Genomic DNA, 23,880 nt, shown 5'->3' with positions numbered 1-23,880 from the left:
CGCCATGACTTCTGATGGCGGCATCGGTGGAGCGTGGGAAGTCGGTGTACTCATTCTAACTTATGCACAAAGTTGACACTCACGAATTCTTGAGTCTTCAGTCAGGGTCACCAGCTTAGGATCAGGTTACTAACTCACAACTTATATATTTACGGAAAATACAATAGGTACATACAGTTTTATTATAGCTATCTAAGTGGAACTGTGTTCGCTGTATGACCGTTACAACTGGACTGTCGTCCCAATATATTTTTCCCACAAGCATGGAATGGTGAAGATGACACCTTGCATTACGTAGCCAGGTAACACGCCACGTACGTTATTAAGCATGTGTGTGTGAGCCTACAAGCAGCTTTCTCGATATATATTTAATAATTCCCTCACTAGCCCTTTTCAATCTGGGCTTAGACCAGGCCACAGTATCATTTCCGCGCTTCTGAAAGTGACAAGTGATATCAGGGTGGGTTTGGAATAATCCAAAATCACTATACTAGTTTTGGTTGATTTCTCAAACGCGTTTAACACCGTTTGTCCGATATCCTTCTTTCCATCCTCTCCCATCTCAACGTCTCAAAAGGGGCGTTGGATTGGTTCTCTTCCTGGATGGGTTAAGGGGCGTCAGCAATCTGTTCGTAATGACTAATTCTCATCAAACTGGTGTAATCTTGAATCTGGGGTCCCACAAGGCGGTGTCCTCTCTGCTCTCTTGTTTTCAATTTTTATAAATTTTCTCACCCCTGAGCTACGGTGTGCATTTCATCTTTACGCCGATGATCTACAACTGAATGCACAAACCGATGTTGATCACGTATCGGACACTATTACCAAATTAAACCATGATTTAAAATCAATCAAAAATTGGTCCGATAGGTTTGGTCTGGCGGTGAATCCTACCAAATGCCAAGCGATAATTGTTGATAGCCATCGAAATATGAGTAAAATCAGTAATTGTTGTTTTCAATGATATAATCATCCCCTTTAGCCAAGACGTCAAAAATCTTGAATTACACATTGACACTACACTTGTATGTATTGTAGTCCTAGGGTACCCCGCTGGTACATAGGGCCCTCACAAGTTGTCTCCCCTTTACTCTGTCTTGCGCTTGCTCTTTGACATCACTCCAGGTCACGTTGGCAGTCCTCATCTCACTCTCTACGGTGCGTCGCCAAGTGTGTAAAGGGCGACCAGGTCTTCTCCTGCCAAGCGGTTGCCACTCAAACGCGATTGATGCTGCGTTGACTCCGCTGCACCGTAGAGTGTGTCCTATCCAACGCCATTTCCGATGAGCAATGTCTTGCGTGATGGGATTTTGGTCGCATTTAGTCCAAAGGTCTTTATTAGAGATAGTGACTGGCCAGAATATGCAGAGTATCGACCTCAAGCACTTATTTACAAATACCTGCAGTCGGTTCGTGAGTGTCTTGGTCACTCTCCAGGTCTCACATCCGAACAGGAGAACACTCTTGACAATGGAGTCGAACAGGGTCAGCTTGATCCGACGAGTCATGACACTTGACTCCCAGACTGGTTTCAACTGCGCGAAAGCACCCCTGGCTTTCCTAATTCGTATCTCTATATCTTCGTCCGAACCACCCTGATTTGATATGGAACTCCCCAGATATGTAAACTTCTGTGCTGACTTCAACACACAGTCTTGGAGCTTTAGGGGAGTAGTGTTTTTTGACATTACTCGCATGTCGACAGTTTTGTTGGTATTGATACGCAAGCCTCTTTTCTCCGCAGATATACGGAGGTCTTCAAGTTTTGCTTGCATTTGATCCAAAGTCGGCGTCATCAACACTATGTCATCTGCATAGTGAAGGTCTTCCAAGATATTTTCGCTCCATTCAATGCCCCGAGGTGTCGTCACCACTTCCCGCATTATGTCATCCAGTAACATAATGAATAGTAACGGAGACAGGAGACAGCCCTGCTTAACACCCGCTGTCATCTCAATAGGGGCTCCCAGGACTTGGTCATGCACGACTCTACATGTACTACCTCTGTATAAGGCCTGGATTATACCAATGATTTTATTTGGTATACCTCTTTGTTTTAAGCAGGCCCACATTTTGCTCCACTGTACAATGTCAAACGCTTTCTCAAAGTCTACAAACGTAAGAATCATTTCAGTCTGCCATTCAACACTTTGTTCTATGAGGATGCGAAGAGTGTTTGTATGGTCTGTGCATGATCGGCCCGGTAAGAAACCTGCTTGCTCCTCCCGAAGAGTTCCAGTGATCTTTTTGGACATCCGGTTTAGAAGTAATCTAGCCAAGACCTTTGCTGCGCAAGGAAGAAGTGTAATGCCACTCCAGTTGTCACAAGAAGACAAATCGCCCTTCTTCGGAACTTTCACGAGTAGTCTCTGCTTCCATTGAGACGGTATTTGCTCAGTCTCCCAAATCCTTACGATGAGCGGATATAGCAAGCTTGCAGATCTCGGTGCATCAGCCTTCAGCATTTCGGCATTGATATTGTCAATACCGGGGGCCTTACCTGGTTTCAGCTGTTTAATTGCCTTTACTATTTCATTAAAGGTGGGCGGTGCAATAGGTATATCCAAAGGCAAGTCGTGTACTGATATTCCGTCTGTGGGTTGGGACTGACATTTGGACAGCAACTTAGTAAAGTGTTCCGTCCATCGCACGAGGTGCTCTTCCATGGTACATAGTAGCTGACCCGAGTAGTCTTTCAGTGGTTTTTTCCGTGGATGATGTTTTTTGTTTATTATCCGCTTGGTGACATCGTAAAGCTCTTTCATATCTTACCTCTTGGCTGCCAATTTTGCTCGGTCTGCTAGCTCATCGATTGCATTTCGCTGATCTCTCCTAGCCAGCTTTCTAATTACTAATCGCATGGATGAGTATTCCCGACGCAACATAGCATCTGAAGGGGAGCCTAAAATCTGAGTGTTCAAAAGTTGCCTCTTCTCAATGGCTGCCCAAAGCTCTGCTGACATCCAAGGTTCTTGCTTTGTATTGGTATACCCCAATACTTCCTTAGCAGCTTTATTATAAGCACCACGTATGCGGTCCCACGTCTCGTCCATCTGCTCATCCTCTATTTCCTTAAGCAGCTCGAAACTATTTTTGAGAGATAAGCTGAACTTCTCTCGGCAATTGCTATCTTCCAGTTTTCGGATATTAAATTTTCTAGCTGCTTTATCTGGCTTTCTGTGGGGAACTGCTATTTTAAGACGAACTTCCGCTACCACCAGATGGTGATCACTGTCAATGTCTGCGCCACGCTTATTTCGCACATCAAGAAGAGAAGAGCGCCATGTCTTACTGATAGCTACGTGATCGATTTGGTTCTTTGTCTTTCCGTCCGGTGATATCCAAGTAACTTTATGACATTCCTTATGCTTAAATAGGGTACCTCCAATAACTAGACCATGATCACCGAAAAGTTCTCCGTTTTCGTTAATAGTTCCGGTTGCCCCATATTGTCCCATGTAATATTCGCGGTCTACATTGTCATTTCCCATCTTCGCATTTATGTCGCCCATGAGAATCACGATATCTTGTTTCTTGATGCCTTTGAGTGTATGCCCCAGCTGTTCGTAGAATTGTGACTTTACATCGGTCGAAGCAGAGTTAGTGGGAGCGTAGCATTGTATCACCGTCACCTTCCGTACTCGTGTCGAAAATCTGGCGCATATTATTCGTTCCGAGACTGGCTTCCAAGAGAGTAAGCTACTTTTAGCGCTGCGGCTTAGCAGCAAACCCACGCCATACTCTCGGGTCGCATCCTCTTCCATACCACTGTACAATAACGAGTATCCAAAATCACATTGCGTTTCTCCAAAACCGTTCCATCTCGTCTCACTCAATCCAAGAATGTGAATGTTGTATTCCTTCATGACTTTAGCCACTTGGGGTAGCCGTTCAAGTCGAGTCATGGTCCTTACATTCCAACACCCAATTCGTGTCCGTAATTTCGCGCCAAAAGTCGTTGTTAAAGGGTTCCGGTTATTACTTGCTTTGGGTTTCATAAACTATTTAAATTTAAGAACTTGCAGGTGTTTAGCCCACAGAGTCCCGATCACGGTGATGGGGCTGCCATCATTGTGTCCGTGCCCATAGAGCCAGACTTTCTGAACAAATGGTTCACGGCTCCTGGTAGCCTTACTGCGCGTGTTAGCTCACATTGGTTTTACGGTCAATACTCTCTGGACTAACCCTCCTCCTTTTGCATCCGGGCTTGGGACCGGCAATGGCGGAGTTTATATATGGCAAATAACATCCATTAGTCAAAAAGTCATCAGGTCCTTGCGATCTCTCTATCGGCAAAAAAATATGCTACCATCGAATGTAAAGGCCATGCTAGTGCAGACTTTAATTTTCCCTATGGTCGACTACGGTGATGGGTGCTACTATGACCTGAATGCAGATCTTCTCAACAAACTAGACCGCCTTCTCAATAATTGCATTCGATTCGTTTTTAATATTAGAAAATATGATCATGTGTCCGCGCATCGAACTCGTCGGAAATGGTTACCGATCCGTCAGCGTAGAGAGGAAAGAGCGCCTGCCTAATTTTCTCTTTAGGACTCTGCCTCCTCACCCTCTTACTTAAAATCGCATTTTAGAAACTTGAACGCAAGCCATGAGAGAAGTCTACGTTCCTCACATAATCGTCTCTTACAATGTCCTATCCATCGCTCAGATTTTTTACATTCTTCTTTTATTGTACAGTCCATAATATTATGGAATTCGCTTCCCAAAAAAATCAGGATGACCAGCAATCGCTTTACTTTTAAACTCAAAGTTCGCGAATACATCCACAAAAAACTGGAAGAATCATCTCCAAACTAATTTATTTTATTTTTCAATTATTATTATTATTATTTTTTTAGCCATTCTTAATTATAATACTAAATTGTGTATTTTCATGTGTATTTATATATTATTGCTTTACATGTATATTATAGTGTGTGTAATTATGTGTATGTATGTATTTTATTATTTTATACATACGTATATTAAATTGTAGTATATTTACTGTTCACCATCTACAGTGACGCAGCATTGCATGTCGTCATGCAGGAGTCTAAGAAGCGCCACAAAATTTTCCGTGCATCCGAGTTTCCGTAACACCAGCCACAAGGCTTCGCGAGGCACGCTGTCAAAAGCCTTCTCCAGGTCAACAAAACAGAGGTACAGCTGACGACCCTGTTCTCTGCTCTTTTCTTGTAGTTGACGCACAGAGAAGATCGCTTCGCATGTGCCTCGATCCGATCGGAAGTCAAACTGAGTTTCGGGCAGGATCTTTTCAGATAAGTCCTTTAGGCGGTTTAAGAGTACCCTAGCAAAGACCTTTCCCGGGGCCGATAGGAGCGAAATACCGCGGTAGGAGTCGCAGTCAGATCGGTCGCCCCTGTTCTTATAGAGAGCAGTTATGCGCGATACTTTAAAGCTATCCGGAACGCGCTCTTCCTCCCACATACGAACAAACAGTTCCCAAACCAACGTGTGCAAATCCTCTCCACCGTACTTGATCAGCTCTCCTGGCAAAAGGTCAGCGCCAGCTGCCCTTTTATTTTTTTCTGTCTGATGGCAGTAACGACCTCGTCACGCAATAGGGGCTCGTCCAGCTCAAGGGCAAGAGGGAGTTGAGGCATTAAAGCGATGCTTTGCAGATCTGCTGATCGATCCACATTCAGCAGGGCATTGAAGTGCTCTGCCCAGCGCCTTAGTACATCCTCCTTGCATGTTAAGAGGTGCCTACTATCTAGAGCCCTTAAAGGAACCTTTGCATGCATGTACCCATCAGCTTGCGCACCTCGCTATAGAACTCACCGAGCTGGTTTGTGTCAGTGAGCCATTGCATATGAATAGCTTTGTCCTGCAACCACTTGTCTTTTATTTGTCGAGATAGCTTGCGCAATTCGAAGTCACTAGCTTTGACCGCCGCAACGCTTCCTTTACGCCTTCTGTGCTGTCGCAAGAGATCACGGTGTTTGTCGAGTGCCGCCCGCAAAACTTCATCATTTCCATCAAACCAGTCTTCATTACGACGGCATTTCCTACCCAGTGCAATTGAAGCGGTATCCATGATATGAGATGATAAAGCTCCCCAGTCAGCATCAACATCACCTGTCTCATTAACTGGCAACAGCTTCTTAGACAAAACTTCAGCATAGTTCTTCCTCACCTCAGGATCTCTTAGCTTGTCTATGTCCAAAGACGCAAGCTTTTTCATAGGAGATCTACGCGGGCGGCGGAAGCGGAGTCGTAGCTTAGTGACAATAAGTCGGTGGTCAGACCAGCAGTGTGCACCACGCATAACACGGGTGATCTGCACTTGGCTGAAATCTCTTTGCCTTACGATAGCATAGTCGATCAAATGCCAGTGCTTGGATCTTGGGTGCATCCATGTTGTCTTGTACTTAGCGGCAAGTCTAAACATAGTGTTCGTAATTGCTAGACCGTATTGAGCACAAAGACTGAGCAGCAACTGACCATTGCTGTTAATGTTGCCGACTCCGTGTCTACCCAGAACTCCAGGCCAAGCCTCATAGTCCCGACCGACCCTGGCATTGAAGTCGCCCAGCAATAGTACCTGCTCTCTGGCGTTTATGCTGTCAAGGCAAAGAGTCACTTCCCCATAGAATTTGTCCTTAATGTCATCAGACTTGTCAAGCGTTGGAGCATATACACTGATGACATTAAGGTAATTGTCTTTATCCAGGTGAACTCGCAGTGTGGTAATGCGGTCCGAGATATGTACAGGGTACTCCTCTAATCGCTTTACTAAGTGATTCTTGATGGCAAATCCTACACCTGAATGTCGCGTTTCAGAGGCAGCGGTACCTTTCCAGAAGAAAATATAACCAGCACCTACTTCCACCAGCTCTCCTTCATCGGCAAGATGTGTTTCGCTGAGAGCAGCCACATCTACGTGGTAGCGATGAAGTTCCCGAGCTACTATGGCGGTCTTGCGTTCAGGGTAGGCGTTGCCATCTCGATCAAGAAGCGTTCTCACGTTCCACGCCCCAAATGTCATGATAGATGTTTTTATAATATTTCTTTTGCAACGTCGACCACGATTTGACTGATGCAGTGGCAGCCGCGGTTACTACCACTTATCAAATGGGACGAGCAATTTTTAGGGCACCTTTTCTAGCCCCCTCCCCGGCTGAGCGGGGGAAAGCAGTGCCTCCCTAAACAGGGCTGCTTTGTCATCTCGGGTGCTGCCGAACCCACGCTGTCGCCCCAAACTCTCAGCGCAAGAACGACCACGGTGTGTACTCACACCCCCGAGACCGCCTGTGTGCAGGTATCGGACAAAGTCTAGCTTACATCAGGCTAGACCTCTCTACTGCTACCCCCCCCCCCCCCTTAAGGGTTATAAAATTAATGGAGGGTAATTACAAGTTCTGCGATGAAACAATATATGACAAATTTATACGTCACTTTTTGTGTAGAATACGTAGATTCGGAAGATAGGATCCTGGATTGATGTTATACCAGTTCCCTCGCGTCAGTCAGTATAGTACTCAGATCTTGAGACAATTCCGGGACGTTACGTACCACGGAGCGTATTCCAACATATAAAGTCACGAATTACGGGACTATTAGAACCCTATAAAGCATGAATTATACAAAAGAAGTTCATGACACATTACAGAACAAACATATTATGTATAATCAAACACTTACCGATAAATTACATCGGGCGCAATTTAAAGACTTGAATGTGTTGTTTCGTTTTTGGCTGTGGAAAACTGTTTTCTAGTCTGACTCACTTAAATTCGATCTCACTTTCTCATGCCACCGAACTTTTCTAATACACACGTTTTTGAGATAACCAGTCGATATGCATCGATTTTCAATAACTTGATCATAGAAATGCACGGTCGATCTTATCTCACCTATTTGCAACTTCTACTTCGTTTATAATTCTCGGATCGCACGAAATCACTAGATCGATTGTATAGACTAAATGATGCTGATACAAAGATGCATTGTTGCTAAACTTTATTAGTTCGCGGTCATACAGACAAGGAAATCAATTGATAAACATGTTATTAAACTATTTTACTGCGTGCAGGGTAGTAGATACTTACATACATTGTCATTCTTACAATAAGCATTAAAAAAAAACGTATTTTCGTTTTTGGAGACTCGCCCCAGAGAGTTCTCCACTTCAGACACAAGTTTTGATCGTCTCTTCTGCACCACGCTCCGAGAGAGACTCTGATGGCCGATATATCGCGCATCCCCCGTGCTGTCATCCGCATAGCAATGCATGCCATCAATAGACAGCATGTCATTGATATACAGGATGAAAAGCGTGGGGGAGAGCACCGAACCTTGTGGAACGCCAGCGTTAATGGTCATGGTATCAGAGCAATCGCCGTCTACAACGACCGTGATGCTCCGTCCATCCAAAAAGCTAGCGATCCACTTCCAGAGACCCTCGGGGATTCCGTAAGATGGTAGCTTCGACAGAAGTGCCCTATGCCAGACCCTGTCGAAGGCCTTCGCGATATCAAGGCTCACAGCAAGAGCCTCGCCCTTGCTCTCCAAGGCTTCAGCCCACCTGTGAGTAAGGTATACGAGAAGATCGCCAGCTGAGCGACCATGACGGAAACCGTACTGTCGGTCACTGATCAGCTGGCGATCTTCAAGATACTTCAGGAGTTGTATATTTATTATTCGCTCCATCACCTTGGAAAGCAAGGAAGTTATCGCGATAGGCCTATAGCTCGATGGGTCCGACCGGTCACCCTTCTTGGGGATAGGGTGGACGTGGGCGGTCTTCCATGAAGACGGAACCCTGTTAGCGCAATAAGAGAGGCGATACAGACGCGTTAGCGCAGGCGTCAGCTCAGGGGCGCACGTTTTCAGAACCACTGCGGGGATGCCGTCTGGCCCACTCGACTTATGGACGTCCAGGAGTTGGAGTTCCCGCCTGACTGCACACTGTGTAAAGCAGATCTCCGGCAGGGAACTATCACACCGGGGGATGTTCGGTGGTGTGGCACCCCCGTCGTCCACGGTCGAGTTCGAGGCGAAGAGTTTGACCAGAAGGTCAGCCTTCTCTTTCGCACTATGGGCCAGACTGTCATCGGACTTTCGCAGTGGTGGGAGACTAGACCTGCAAAAGTTTCCTTCTGCGGCTTTGGCGAGCGACCAAAAAGCACGGCTCCCAGAGGGATAGCTCTTTAGTCGCTCGCCAACTCTAGCAACGTGCTCCGACTTCGCCTTGGCAATAACCTTCTTGTAGGACCTGGAAGCGGCGTTATATTTCCGCCTTTCCTCTGAGATGTTAGGGTCCTGACGTCTCCTGGCATTATCCCATGCCACGTATGCGGACCGCTTGAGGTGTGCAGCATCCCTGCTGGCATTGTTATACCAGGGTCTGCTGCGACCCCCAACGGGCACTTCAGAGGAGGGAATAAACAATTCCATCCCCTGGAGCACCACGTCTTTAAGACGGTCCGCACAGACGTCAGGATCAGCAGAGGAAAAGCAGAACCGCCCCCATGGGTAGGATGTGTAAAATTCACGCAATCCATCCCAATCTGCTGACAAATACTGCCAAACTCTTCGATACCTGGTCGTCGTTCCACGACTAGGACGAGAGAGTGGTGTGGCAGCACGGATAAGGCAGTGATCAGACGATCCAAGCGGAGCGTCGACCACCACACTGTATCCGGCTGGATCGGTAGTCAGCAGAAGGTCCAACAGAAAAGGCTCGTGCCCCTCAATATCTGGGACACGGGTGGGCTGTGTCACCAGCTGGGAGAGGCCGTAGGCCAGGGCGAAATCGTAGGCAGCCCGACCCGGGAGGTCAGTGGTTCTGGACCCCAGCCACTCTTGGTGGTGAGCGTTAAAGTCTCCAAGAACCACCACCTCCGCAGATGGGTACTGCTCAAGCACGCGGTTAGTCCCCTCTTGCACATGCTCTATCAGAGCTGAACCTGCATCACTGCTCTGGGACCTGTACAGGCACGCGTAGACTCGGGTACAACCCCCATGGTCTACGCGCAGCCACAAGAGGGACAGGTCCCGTTAAAATATATAATATGATATATATATAATATATGATATGATATATAATATAATAAGATACTTACATACGTTGTCATTCTTACAATAAGCATTAAAAAAAACGTATTTTCGTTTTGTGCTGATTTTCTTTCATTGTTACCTCTTTTTGTCAATTCATAAAGTCATTCAGTGTAGTCGAATTCTTGCAATAGCTTTAATGTTGCGTTTGCTAATTTGATGTGCAATTTAGGGAACTTCAAACCAATATTCTTCTAGACTACGTCTACAAGTCATAAATGTGTCTCACATATTTTTGATTGAAGACTGAACAACTAAGAAAGTACGCTTATCGTTAATTCATCAATCATGAATAACATGAATTTACGAGGCTTACTGATGTTTGGAATTTTATCCATCATCAGAATTTAGACAGTTTTACATTTTTTCTAATGCGCAATTTTGTTTATTATCGGCTTCGACGTTGTTTCGTTTTTGGCTGTGGAAAACTGTTTCCTAGTCTGACTCACTTAAATTCGATCTCACTTTCTCATGCCACCGAACTTTTCTAATACACACGTTTTTGAGATAACCAGTCGATATGCATCGATTTTCAATAACTTGATCATAGAAATGCACGGTCGATCTTATCTCACCTATTTGCAACTTCTACTTCGTTTATAATTCTCGGATCGCACGAAATCACTAGATCGATTGTATAGACTAAATGATGCTGATACAAAGATGCATTGTTGCTAAACTTTATTAGTTCGCGGTCATACAGACAAGGAAATCAATTGATAAACATGTTATTAAACTATTTTACTGCGTGCAGGGTAGTAGATACTTACATACATTGTCATTCTTACAATAAGCATTAAAAAAAAACGTATTTTCGTTTTGTGCTGATTTTCTTTCATTGTTACCTCTTTTTGTTAATTCATAAAGTAATTCAGTATAGTCAAATTCTTGCAATAGCTTTAATGTTGCGTTTGCTAATTTGATGTGCAATTTAGGGAACTTCAAACCAATATTCTTCTAGACTACGTCTACAAGTCATAAATGTGTCTCACATATTTTTGATTGAAGACTGAACAACTAAGAAAGTACGCTTATCGTTAATTCATCAATCATGAATAACATGAATTTACGAGGCTTACTGATGTTTGGAATTTTATCCATCATCAGAATTTAGACAGTTTTACATTTTTTCTAATGCGCATTTTTGTTTATTATCGGCTTCGACGTTGTTTCGTTTTTGGCTGTGGAAAACTGTTTCCTAGTCGGACTCACTTAAATTCGATCTCACTTTCTGATGCCACCGAACTTTTCTAATACATACGTTTTTGAGATAACCAGTCGATATGCATCGATTTTCAATAACTTGATCATAGAAATGCACGGTCGATCTTATCTCACCTATTTGCAACTTCTACTTCGTTTATAATTCTCGGATCGCACGAAATCACTAGATCTATTGTATAAACCAAATTATGCTGATACAAAGATGCATTGTTGCTAAACTTTATTAGTTCGTGGTCATAGAGACAAGGAAATCAATTGATAAACATGTTATTAAACTATTTTACTGCGTGCAGGGTAGTAGATACTTACATACGTTGTCATTCTTACAATAAGCATTAAAAAAAACGTATTTTCGTTTTGTGCTGATTTTCTTTCATTGTTACCTCTTTTTGTCAATTCATAAAGTCATTCAGTGTAGTCGAATTCTTGCGATAACTTGAATGTTGCGTTTGCTTATTTGATGTGCAATTTAGGGAACTTCAAACCAATATTCTTCTAGACTACGTCTACAAGTCATAAATGTGTCTCTCATATTTTTGATTGAAGACTGAACAACTAAGAAAGTACGGTTATCGTTAATTCATCAATCATGAATAACATGAATTTACGAGGCTTACTGATGTTTGGAATTTTATCCATCATCAGAATTTAGACAGTTTCACATTTTTATCGGCTTCGACGTTGTTTCGTTTTTGGCTGTGGAAAACTGTTTCCTAGTCTGACTCACTTAAATTCGATCTCACTTTCTGATGCCACCGAACTTTTCTAATACACACGTTTTTGAGATAACCAGTCGATATGCATCGATTTTCAATAACTTGATTATAGAAATGCACGGTCGATCTTATCTCACCTATTTGCAACTTCTACTTCGTTTATAATTCTCGGATCGCAAGAAATCACTAGATCGATTGTATAAACCAAATTGTGCTGATACAAAGATGTATTGTTGCTAAACTTTATTAGTTCGCGGTCATAGAGACAAGGAAATCAATTGATAAACATGTTATTAAACTATTTTACTGCGTGCAGGGTAGTAGATACTTACATACGTTGTCATTCTTACAATAAGCATTAAAAAAAACGTATTTTCGTTTTGTGCTGATTTTCTTTCATTGTTACCTCTTTTTGTCAATTCATAAAGTCATTCAGTGTAGTCAAATTCTTGCAATAGCTTTAATGTTGCGTTTGCTAATTTGATGTGCAATTTAGGGAACTTCAAACCAATATTCTTCTAGACTACGTCTACAAGTCATAAATGTGTCTCTCATATTTTTGATTGAAGACTGAACAACTAAGAAAGTACGCTTATCGTTAATTCATCAATCATGAATAACATGAATTTACGAGGCTTACTGATGTTTGGAATTTTATCCATCATTAGAATTTAGACAGTTTCACATTTTTTCTAATGCGCATTTTTGTTTATTATCGGCTTCGACGTTGTTTCGTTTTTGGCTGTGGAAAACTGTTTCCTAGTCTGACTCACTTAAATTCGATCTCACTTTCTGATGCCACCAAACTTTTCTAATACACACGTTTTTGAGATAACCAGTCGATATGCATCGATTTTCAATAACTTGATCATAGAAATGCACGGTCGATCTTATCTCACCTATTTGCAACTTCTACTTCGTTTATAATTCTCGGATCGCACGAAATCACTAGATCGATTGTATAAAACAAATTATGCTGATACAAATATGTATTGTTGCTAAACTTTATTAGTTCGCGGTCATAGAGACAAGGAAATCAATTGATAAACATGTTATTAAACTATTTTACTGCGTGCAGGGTAGTAGATACTTACATACATTGTCATTCTTACAATAAGCATTAAAAAAAACGTATTTTCGTTTTGTGCTGATTTTCTTTCATTGTTACCTCTTTTTGTCAATTCATAAAGTCATTCAGTGTAGTCAAATTCTTGCAATAGCTTTAATGTTGCGTTTGCTAATTTGATGTGCAATTTAGAGAACTTCAAACCAATATTCTTCTAGACTACGTCTACAAGTCATAAATGTGTCTCTCATATTTTTGATTGAAGACTGAACAACTAAGAAAGTACGCTTATCGTTAATTCATCAATCGTGAATAACATGAATTTACGAGGCTTACTGATGTTTGGAATTTTATCCATCATCAGAATTTAGACAGTTTCACATTTTTATCGGCTTCGACGTTGTTTCGTTTTTGGCTGTGGAAAACTGTTTTCTAGTCTGACTCACTTAAATTCGATCTCACTTTCTGATGCCACCGAACTTTTCTAATACACACGTTTTTGAGATAACCAGTCGATATGCATCGATTTTCAATAACTTGATCATAGAAATGCACGGTCGATCTTATCTCACCTATTTGCAACTTCTACTTCGTTTATAATTCTCGGATCGCACGAAATCACTAGATCGATTGTATAAACCAAATTATGCTGATACAAAGATGTATTGTTGCTAAACTTTATTAGTTCGCGGTCATAGAGACAAGGAAATCAATTGATAAACATGTTATTAAACTATTTTACTGCGTGCAGGGTAGTAGATACTTACATACGTTGTCATTCTTACAATAAGCATTAAAAAAAACGTATTTTCGTTTTGTGCTGATTTTCTTTCATTGTTACCTCTTTTTGTCAATTCATAAAGTCATTCAGTGTAGTCAAATTCTTGCAATAGCTTTAATGTTGCGTTTCCTAATTTGATGTGCAATTTAGGGAACTTCAAACCAATATTCTTCTAGACTACGTCTACAAGTCATAAATGTGTCTCTCATATTTTTTATTGAAGACTGAACAACTAAGAAAGTACGTTTATCGTTCATTCAGCAATCATGAATAACATGAATTTACGAGGCTCGCTGATGTTTGGAATTTTATCCATCATCAGAATTTAGACAGTTTCACATTTTTTCTAATGCGCAATTTTGTTTATTATCGGCTTCGACGTTGTTTCGTTTTTGGCTGTGGAAAACTGTTTCCTAGTCTGACTCACTTAAATTCGATCTCACTTTCTGATCCAAGCGATAAATGCCACAGAACTTTCCTGATACATACGTTTTTGAGATAACCAGTCGACATGCATCGATTTTCAATAACTTGATCATAGAAATGCACGGTCGATCTTATCTCACCTATTATCTCACCTATAACACTATTGAGCGTGTGCAAATGAAGTGTTTAAGATTATTAAGTTATCGTATACAACCAGGCCGCTCTGAACGCTCTTAAATACGAGCAAAGACTATTAAACTATAACATGCAGTCACTAGAAGATCGACGTACATGCACTGATCTGATATACTTATATAAGATAATTCACTCTCTGTTGGATTCGCCTGAACTGTTATCTCAGATTTCACTAAACATTAAATTTAGTGCTCGGAGGGTCAACCAAAACAATTTGTTTGCATTGCTAATTTACAAAAACAATATATCTTACTATAATCCCATTACCCGAATGTGTCGTACCTATAACGAACTGGCAAGGTCGTCACCTGAGTTAGATATTTTTACTTGTAGGTTAGTTACGTTTAGAAAAATGTTCAAGGGCATCCTCCACTTTATTAATAGGTAGGTTAATGTAATTGTTTAATGTATTATATTGTAAATATTTATTTTTCCCTTACATTATTCGTTAGATTAGTTTTTGTTATTGTGTTGTTTTGTTATAATTGTAAGGAACATTGTTATACAAATTCAGCACTATATGTCTTGTTTTGTCGTGCGCACATATCTTATGTTGCAAGCCAGATTTTGTTTCTTTTTATTTGTGTTTTTTATGTATCTTTAGCTAGTGATGTGTGTTGTAAGCCTAATAAAATAAATAAATAAATAAATTTGCAATTTCTACTTCGTTTATAATTCTCGGATCTTACGTAATCACTGGATCGATTGTATAAACCAAATGATGCTGATACAAAGATGCATTGTTGCTAAACTTTATTAGTTCGCGGTCAAAGAGACAAGGAAATCAATTGATAAACATGTTATTAAACTATTTAACTGCGTGCAGGGTAGTAGATACTTACATACGTTGTCATTCTTACAATAAGCATTAAAAAAAACGTATTTTCGTTTTGTGCTGATTTTCTTTCATTGTTACCTCTTTTTGTCAATTCATAAAGTCATTCAGTGTAGTCAAATTCTTGCAATAGCTTTAATGTTGCGTTTCCTAATTTGATGTGCAATTTAGGGAACTTCAAACCAATATTCTTCTAGACTACGTCTACAAGTCATAAATGTGTCTCTCATATTTTTTATTGAAGACTGAACAACTAACGGCCGTTTTCAATAACCTATCTATCCCTAGTTTCGGTTACTAAAGATAGACAAATCTATATTTTTGTCCTTACTTACGTTCCAATAACCTATCGACGGGCAGCAGTTCCTATCGGATTTATCTATCCATCGTCGGGAGGACGGATAGCCTGTTAAAGATAGAACGCTCATACAAATAGTGCTTACTTCTGTTTCAATATGAGTTTTAAGTAACTCTCCGGTAGCGGCGCTATCTCTAGTATGGGCATTCGCTTATCTGTCAAAATCGGCCGGTTACATGTTTATCTTTCGAAAGTAAATCGCTATAATTTAATAATTGTTTCTCTTCATATTGGCATATTGTAGCAGTGATGATAGTGATATGGAATTATTTCAAATGATAATGGATTGTGATGCAGATAGTGATAGTGATGCCGATATCATATGGTTAGGAAAATAAAGATCGTCTGAATTACATGGCGAAGATCAATAATTACGAATTAGACTATAGATTTCTGAGCAAAGGTGTTGTGAATGAATTGATTAATTTAATGAGACCATATTTGAGTGTAACGTCAAAAAGGTAAGATAAATTTTAACCATAAAAGTACTCGTTATTACAACTTATATTTGTTTATAGCAATAGCAAAATTATACCAAATTTTTGTTGTGTTACAAAATCACACTCAACAGGAATTCTATAATACTGCTGGATTCCCATGGTGCCCTAAATGACATTCATATACTAATACTATAACCTGGTAGGCTATTTACCTTCATTCTTATTACACACTGATACCTCTACATTTTATATTTGTGTTACAGATTCAAATATAGAAGAGGAATTTAGAAATAGAAAAAGAGTATTTTGAATGTGTAATTTGTGTGCAATGCATCATTGATGTTTCAAAATGTTGTTGCTTGATGGCCTGGGTCTACTCATGATACAACTATAATTAACCATTCCGATTGAAAAGGTATTTCTTATTTATATTACCTTATTTATATTATTATATATTATTATTATATTTTTATTTATTTATATTATATATTTAGGTGTTTATATGAATTTAATATGACACTATTATAATAAATTATCTACATATCAAGAGAACATTGATAACAAGGTGGACTTGGAAATTGCTATTTGCTTGCCGATAGAGGCTATCCCCACAACCCTATCTTTTAACGTGATTAATTAACCCACATACTCAATCGGAACGATTTAAAATGAATCACATATTAAAACAAGAAATACTATAGAGAGGTAATCTTTTTTTTTAGTTAAGAGCTTGTTTTAGTTATACAGTATAACAAGCAGTACAATACAGTATAAGAATAATGTATAATTTTCAGATGCATTGGTGTTTGTAAAAGAAGACTCCCTGTATATCATTGAAAAGTAGATTAAAACTAGAAAATATGCAAGCTGTTATTATAGCTGCCATGCTGCATAATATCGTCAGAAGTATGAATTTAGAAGAATTAGAATCAGAAATTTCAGTCGCAGATACATTACAGAAAAATAATATAATTGTTCGTAACAATTTTTCAAAACTTACATCTGAAATACAACTATGTACTTATAAATAATTGCTTCCAAAGATAATTTATAAAATAAACTCCAAAGATAATTTGACTATTTTTTATTTTCCAAAATGATAATTACATGGTAGTTAGTTGTTGTTGTTGTTGTTGTAGTCCTAGGGTACCCCGCTGGTACATAGGGCCCTCACAAGTTGTCTCCACTTTACTCTGTCTTGCGCTTGCTCCTTGACATCACTCCAGGTCACGTTGGCAGTCCTCATCTCACTCTGGTAGTTAGTACATACAAGATATTTAATTTAGAATTTGTACATATACTTAAAAAACTATCTAACATAAAATTATTATTGCCTACTTAATTTATGAAATATAATATTCCTTTTAAGTAATTTTTAATTTTTTAAATTATCTAAATCTAACTTAACTTTTGTTACAACAATCTCCTTTTCTTTATTTTCCAAGTCAAGTCTCTTTTTTGCTATTAGATATTCTGCGAATGCATTGTCCCTATGCTAGCCTTGCATTTCTTTTCTTCCATCTTGTTTCCGCTTGGCTGTAAAAGTGTTAAAAATATTATATGTGACCTACAACAATGTGCATGCTTTATCCAAAATTTCATCTGCAATCCTTACCACCTCCAGCCTGTAACAAAGAGCATAATTATTTCAAATACAACGGCAACCTGAAGAAAAAATCATGTTTATCAATGTGTTATTAGAGACAAACAATCAACTAATTATACTAACCTTACTAAGGTTGTTTCTTATGTTGCCGTAGCGTTCTTTAAGTTTTCCCATTTTAGTCGAAGCTGCGATGGAGTTCGTGGGAAACGACGAATCGACGAATTAAAATCATTTACAAGGGTTTGCCAAGCCTGCTCCTTCAATTTATTGTTTGTGGCATTTGTTGCCTTATTATTGAAATGTTTTTTCGCCGCCACAAGTTCTGCTAGAATCATCGTCTCATCTTTTGTCATGGGTGCTGCCTTTCTTGACTGAAAAAGATATATTTTCTAAACTTGAACTCAAAGTTTTCAAAGTAAAATTATTATTATCAATGTAGTTCATAGATACTTACAGAATTCATTTTATTTCACTGTAGCTCTTTAATTATAAACACACGAATTATAAACGAAAGTTTTAAAGCGTTTTGGAGGTAAGTCATCATCTAATATAGTAGGTAAACAATAGAAAAACAAACAAAAGAAACTGATCACTGCTTATTGGCAAACGGACTGTCAAAACGTTTCGTTTCATAATTTCGACTAGGATAAAAATAGCAATACGTCCAATTTTAAAAAATCTACATATGTTTTTATTACTTTTTGTTATAAACAAATGTGTTTATGATAGTCTACAATATGCTGGTTAAATCATAGTTATAATTTAGAATAAAATAAAATAAGTCTTGATCCTGATGTTGTTTCGTATTTGTAGTAGAACGAAACGTATCAAGAGGCTCGGATAAATCGGAGGGAAGAAGCTATCTACTGTTGGTTAAAGAGAGATAGCACTTATCCGTGATTGTGAAACGCAAACTAAGGATAGATACGCTCTTGCTGATATTCGGAGATAGCTATCTATCCGAAAACTCAGATACGTTATTGAAAACGGCCGTAAGAAAGTACGTTTATCGTTCATTCAGCAATCATGAATAACATGAATTTACGAGGCTCACTGATGTTTGGAATTTTATCCATCATCAGTATTTAGACAGTTTCACATTTTTTCTAATGCGCAATTTTGTTTATTATCGGCTTCGACGTTGTTTCGTTTTTGGCTGTGGAAAACTGTTTCCTAGTCTGACTCACTTAAATTCGATCTCACTTTCTGATGCCACCGAACTTTTCTAATACACACGTTTTTGAGATAACCAGTCGATATGCATCGATTTTCAATAACTTGATCATAGAAATGCACGGTCGATCTTATCTCACCTATTTGCAACTTCTACTTCGTTTATAATTCTCGGATCGCACGAAATCACTAGATCGATTGTATAAACCAAATTATACTGATACAAAGATGTATTGTTGCTAAACTTTATTAGTTCGCAGTCATAGAGACAAGGAAATCAATTGATAAACATGTTATTAAACTATTTTACTGCGTGCAGGGTAGTAGATACTTACATACATTGTCATTCTTACAATAAGCATTAAAAAAAACGTATTTTCGTTTTGTGCTGATTTTCTTTCATTGTTACCTCTTTTTGTCAATTCATAAAGTCATTCAGTGTAGTCAAATTCTTGCAATAGCTTTAATGTTGCGTTTGCTAATTTGATGTGCAATTTAGGGAACTTCAAACCAATATTCTTCTAGACTACGTCTACAAGTCATAAATGTGTCTCTCATATTTTTGATTGAAGACTGAACAACTAAGAAAGTACGCTTATCGTTAATTCATCAATCATGAATAACATGAATTTACGAGGCTTACTGATGTTTGGAATTTTATCCATCATCAGAATTTAGACAGTTTCACATTTTTTCTAATACGCATGTTGGGTACGCAGCACGTCACCCGTGTCGATAAGGCGAGTGACGCCAACCCAGGTTGGACGGGTTTATGAATCTTATAAGATTTCTTGAAATCCTATAAGACGCCGGATGCCCGTCTCGTGGCGATTATTCGTGTCGATCTGAAGCAGTCAATGTAGGGTCCTAAGGCGTACGATATCGTACAAGCTCACTCGAAATTAAAACAAAACTTTACTAATTAACGTAAACCGAGCCGACCGATCTGTCAATACAACCGAATTCAATAACCGACGATCTTTTCAATGGTCTTCAAGTCTTCAATAAATCTTTAATATTTCAATAAATTCTTCGAGGCGCAGATGTCTTTACTCGTGCGTTTTTTGGTGATCTTCGTTCGGAGGGTCGGCGGCTGGCGGTTGGCAGGTAGTCGGTCGAGGGTCGGTCGGTAGGTCGGCAGGTCGGCAGGTACCTGAAAACGTCGCAGGGTCGCTTAACTACCTCGGAATGTTACCCTACAGAGATCTCGTGTAAAATACGGATCTCGTCGAGATCATTTTCACTATGATCGGCTCGGTTTATTCGTTATATCTATTTATTTAATAAATGTATATACTAATGCCTTCTATCTATCTATCTATCTATCAGCCCATGGACGTCCACTGCTGGACATAGGCCTCCCCCAAGCCTCGCCACAAAGACCGGTCCTGCGCTGCCTGCATCCAGCGGATCCCCGCGAACCTTAATAGGTCGTCGGCCCACCTTGTGGGAGGCCTACCCACGCTACGTCTCCCAGTACGCGGTCGCCACTCAAGAACCTTCTGGCCCCAACGGCCATCTGTTCCGCGAGCAATGTGTCCTGCCCACTGCCACTTCAGTGTCGCAATCCTTTGGGCTATGTCGGTTACCATGGTTTTCCTGCGAATCTCCTCATTTCTGATTTGGTCTCGCAGGGAAACTCCGAGCATAGCCCTCTCCATTGCTCTTTGGGTGACCTTGAGCCTTCTCATAAGGCCCATTGTGAGCGACCACGTCTCAGTGCCATATGTCATCACTGGCAACACACACTGGTCAAAGACTTTCGTCTTGAGACACTGTGGTATTTGTGATGAGAAGATTTTACGTAGCTTTCCGAACGCTGCCCATCCGAGCTGGATTCGACGGTTGACCTCTTTTTCGAAGTTGGACTTACCTAGCTGGACAGTTTGTCCCAGGTAAATATACTCGTCAACAACTTCGAGCGTAGAGCCTCCGATCTTTACTGGAGTGGGCGCTACATGAGCATTCTGTTTTGAATTTAGATGTTTGGGACTGGAAAAAGGATAAGTTTTAGGACTCACTCTGTATTTCGTTGATGCACTATTATATTTTCTCACTGGCGAGAGTTATATGTGCTGATTGATCAACAAATCACAATTTTATTGTTTTTGCACCGGCACCGTGTTTTAGTTTTTTTTTTACACACTTCGCGCCATTTTCATACGCGCATAGTTTTTCTTGTAGTGTCAACAGATGGCGTGGATAGGGGATTGAGGAAGGAATAAGGAAAAGGAAGTCCCAACATTTCCCCCCACTTGAAATCATTGGAGGATTTCAAAAGATTTTAATAAGATAATAAGCTGTGGTAACTAAGGTACCTAGTGAATTAGAGATAATAATATGGTAAGAATAAAGTAATAATTAAGATAAAAATAATAATTATGTGAATAAATAAACTATTATATTAAATTAGATAATAGTATAAAGTAAATTATAAAGGTTACAAGTTTTCGTGAATTGGCAAAGGACACAACTTTGTAACTGGTCGGCGCAGCAGACCGTGAGCTGTTTGGACAGTGACAACCCGTACTACGCCATCAGAACCGGGATGAATTATGCTAATTCTGCCGATACGCCATTCCAACGGTGGAAGGTTTTGATCCACGATCATAACTATATCTCCCAGCTTAACGTTACCGTGTTGTTTAAACCATTTAGCGCGTTGCTGTAATGTATGAAGATAATCCAAATGCCAGACACGCCAAAAACGTTGAGTTAGCTTTTGTAACATCTGCCATCTAGAACGAACTGACATTTGTATATCAGCAAGGAGAGGCTCGGGTAAGCTCACTAGAGGGCTCCCTGTCAAGAAATGCCCAGGTGTCAATACGTCTACCTCGTTAGGGTCAGAAGATACCGAAATTAATGGTCGTGAATTGAGAATAGCTTCGATTTTGGTAAGAATTGTTGTTAGCTCTTCAAAGGTTAATATTTGACTTCCGATTACCCGTTTCAGGTGATACTTCATCGATTTTACCCCACTTTCAAATATACCTCCAAAATGACTTCCGGTTGGAGGGTTTAGTTTCCATTGGATTCCTCGGTTTATCAAAATAGACTCAACTTCAAGATTCTTACTTAGCATTAATTGATGCATCTCGCTAAGATAGCGTTTAGCACCCACGAAATTCGAACCACAGTCCGAAATAATAGTACTACATAAACCACGACGGGATACAAACCTATCTAGAGCAGCAATAAAGGCCGAGGTGGAGAGCTCAGTTACCAATTCAATGTGAATTGCCTTAACCGCTAGACAGACAAATATACAGGCATAAGTTTTATATGTTTTGGCATTTCGTCTGCGACTTTCTTTCACGATAAAAGGTCCTGCAAAGTCGACACCTATATTTTGAAAGCAACGAGCTGCTTGAACTCGGATAGAGGGAAGATCACCCATTACAGGTTGAAGGGGTATAGGATTTACTTTGAAACAGGTGACGCATTTTGAAAGCCGCGATCTAATAAGATTACGAATACCTAGGATCCAAAATTTTCTTTGAATTAAAGATTGTAACGCACGAGGTCCACAGTGTAGAAATAAACGATGGTAATAATCAATAATAATCAGAGAAAAATGGGAGGTTTTTGGCAACAATAACGGATTTATAGCTGATTGTGGCAAGTTTGCATTTTTTAATCGTCCCCCCACTCGTAACAGACCCCGTTGATCTAGAATTGGCGCTAACTTTATTATAGTGCGAGAACAAGATTTTCCACTTTTAATGGCACTAATTTCGCTAGCGAATGTAAGAGATTGAACATGTTTTACAATGGTAAAGAGAGAGTCTTCTAGTTCTGTAAAAGTTAAAAAAGATTTGATACGTTTTTCTGGCGGACGAGTTGCGTTTGCAATAAAACGTCGACACCAGGCAAAGATGCGTTGTAGCCTCAACAATGAAGAGTACTTCTCAATTAACTGAGTTAGAATACTATTGTTAGAAGATTCCAAAAGAACATGGCACAAGAAGCTGGATTTTACTTCGGCTAATTCCTTTAAATAAGGTAATTTTTCAGACACCGGCCATGTAGAAGAATTCGAGATTATCCATTTGGGTCCTGTCCACCAAGTGGAACAAGCCACAAGCTGAGAGCAGGTAAGACCACGACTGCAGTAATCTGCTGGATTATCATACGTTGGCACATGATACCAATTTTCGACAGACAAATTATCTAACAGCTTCACGACACGGTGTGCAACGAAAGTTTTAAGACGATGAGGTGCTGTTTGCAGCCATGATAGTACAGTCGAGCTATCAGTGAATGCCCATATCTTTGAAATTGTTATGTTTGAGGTTTGAGTTTCATTTTTTTTTTTTTTTTTTTTTTTTTATTGCTTAGATGGTTGGACGAGCTCACAGCCCACCTGATGTTAAGTGGTTACTGGAGCCCATAGACATCCACAACGTAAATGCGCCACCCACCTTGAGATACAAGTTCTAAGGTCTCAAGTATAATAACGACGGCTGCCCCACCCTTCAAACCGAAACGCATTACTGCTTCACGGCAGAAATAGGCAGGGTGGTGGTACCCACCCGCGCGGACTCACAAGAGGTCCTACCACCAGTAATTACGCAAATTATAATTTTGCGGGTTTCATTTTTATTACACGATGTTATTCCTTCACCGTGGAAGTCAATCGTGAACATTTGTTGAGTACGTATTTCATTTGAAAAATTGGTACCCGCCTGCGGGATTCGAACACCGGTGCATCGCTCAACACGAATGCACCGGACGTCTTATCGGTTAGGCCACGACGACTACAAAATTACTAATATGCTTCAATATTTTTGCTAGTAATACAGCACTACATAGCTCCAATCGGTTGACAGTAATAACTTTTAATGGAGCTACTTTAGATTTTGCAATAAGCAAGTGAGATGTAATTTCAGTGTCGGTAGTGATACGTAAGTACACAGAACAACCATAAGCCTTGGTAGATCCATCACAAAAACCTACAAGTTCGTATGATTTTGA

General features: G+C 40.0%; 2 protein-coding genes and 2 long non-coding RNA genes across 4 annotated transcripts; 1 reads left to right on the top strand and 3 right to left on the bottom strand.

The window, feature by feature from the left end:
* Window positions 1-2,768: 2,768 nt before the first annotated feature.
* On the bottom strand, window positions 2,769-3,905 carry LOC134201646 (craniofacial development protein 2-like). The gene has a single exon (XM_062676887.1). The coding sequence runs from the start codon at window positions 3,903-3,905 to the stop codon at window positions 2,769-2,771; it is 1,137 nt and encodes a 378-aa protein (XP_062532871.1).
* Window positions 3,906-5,004: 1,099 nt separating this feature from the next.
* LOC134201645 (uncharacterized) lies at window positions 5,005-7,012 on the bottom strand. The gene is made up of 2 exons (XM_062676886.1): window positions 5,773-7,012; window positions 5,005-5,513 (listed from the first exon to the last, which is right to left on the bottom strand). The coding sequence occupies exons 1-2, from the start codon at window positions 7,010-7,012 to the stop codon at window positions 5,005-5,007; spliced, it is 1,749 nt and encodes a 582-aa protein (XP_062532870.1).
* An 8,801-nt stretch (window positions 7,013-15,813) lies between these two features.
* Window positions 15,814-17,196, top strand: LOC134201780 (uncharacterized). Its single transcript, XR_009977040.1, has 2 exons — window positions 15,814-16,539; window positions 16,919-17,196. It is a non-coding gene; the product is annotated as an uncharacterized LOC134201780 (long non-coding RNA).
* A 450-nt stretch (window positions 17,197-17,646) lies between these two features.
* Window positions 17,647-18,355, bottom strand: LOC134201778 (uncharacterized). Its single transcript, XR_009977038.1, has 3 exons — window positions 18,185-18,355; window positions 17,854-18,101; window positions 17,647-17,749 (listed from the first exon to the last, which is right to left on the bottom strand). It is a non-coding gene; the product is annotated as an uncharacterized LOC134201778 (long non-coding RNA).
* Window positions 18,356-23,880: the final 5,525 nt, after the last annotated feature.

Source organism: Bombyx mori, chromosome W, assembly GCF_030269925.1.
Source record: "Bombyx mori chromosome W, ASM3026992v2".
Taxonomy (NCBI): Eukaryota; Metazoa; Arthropoda; class Insecta; order Lepidoptera; family Bombycidae; genus Bombyx; species Bombyx mori.
Note: the sequence above shows the minus strand (reverse complement) of the source record. Positions and strands in the feature narration are given on the sequence as shown.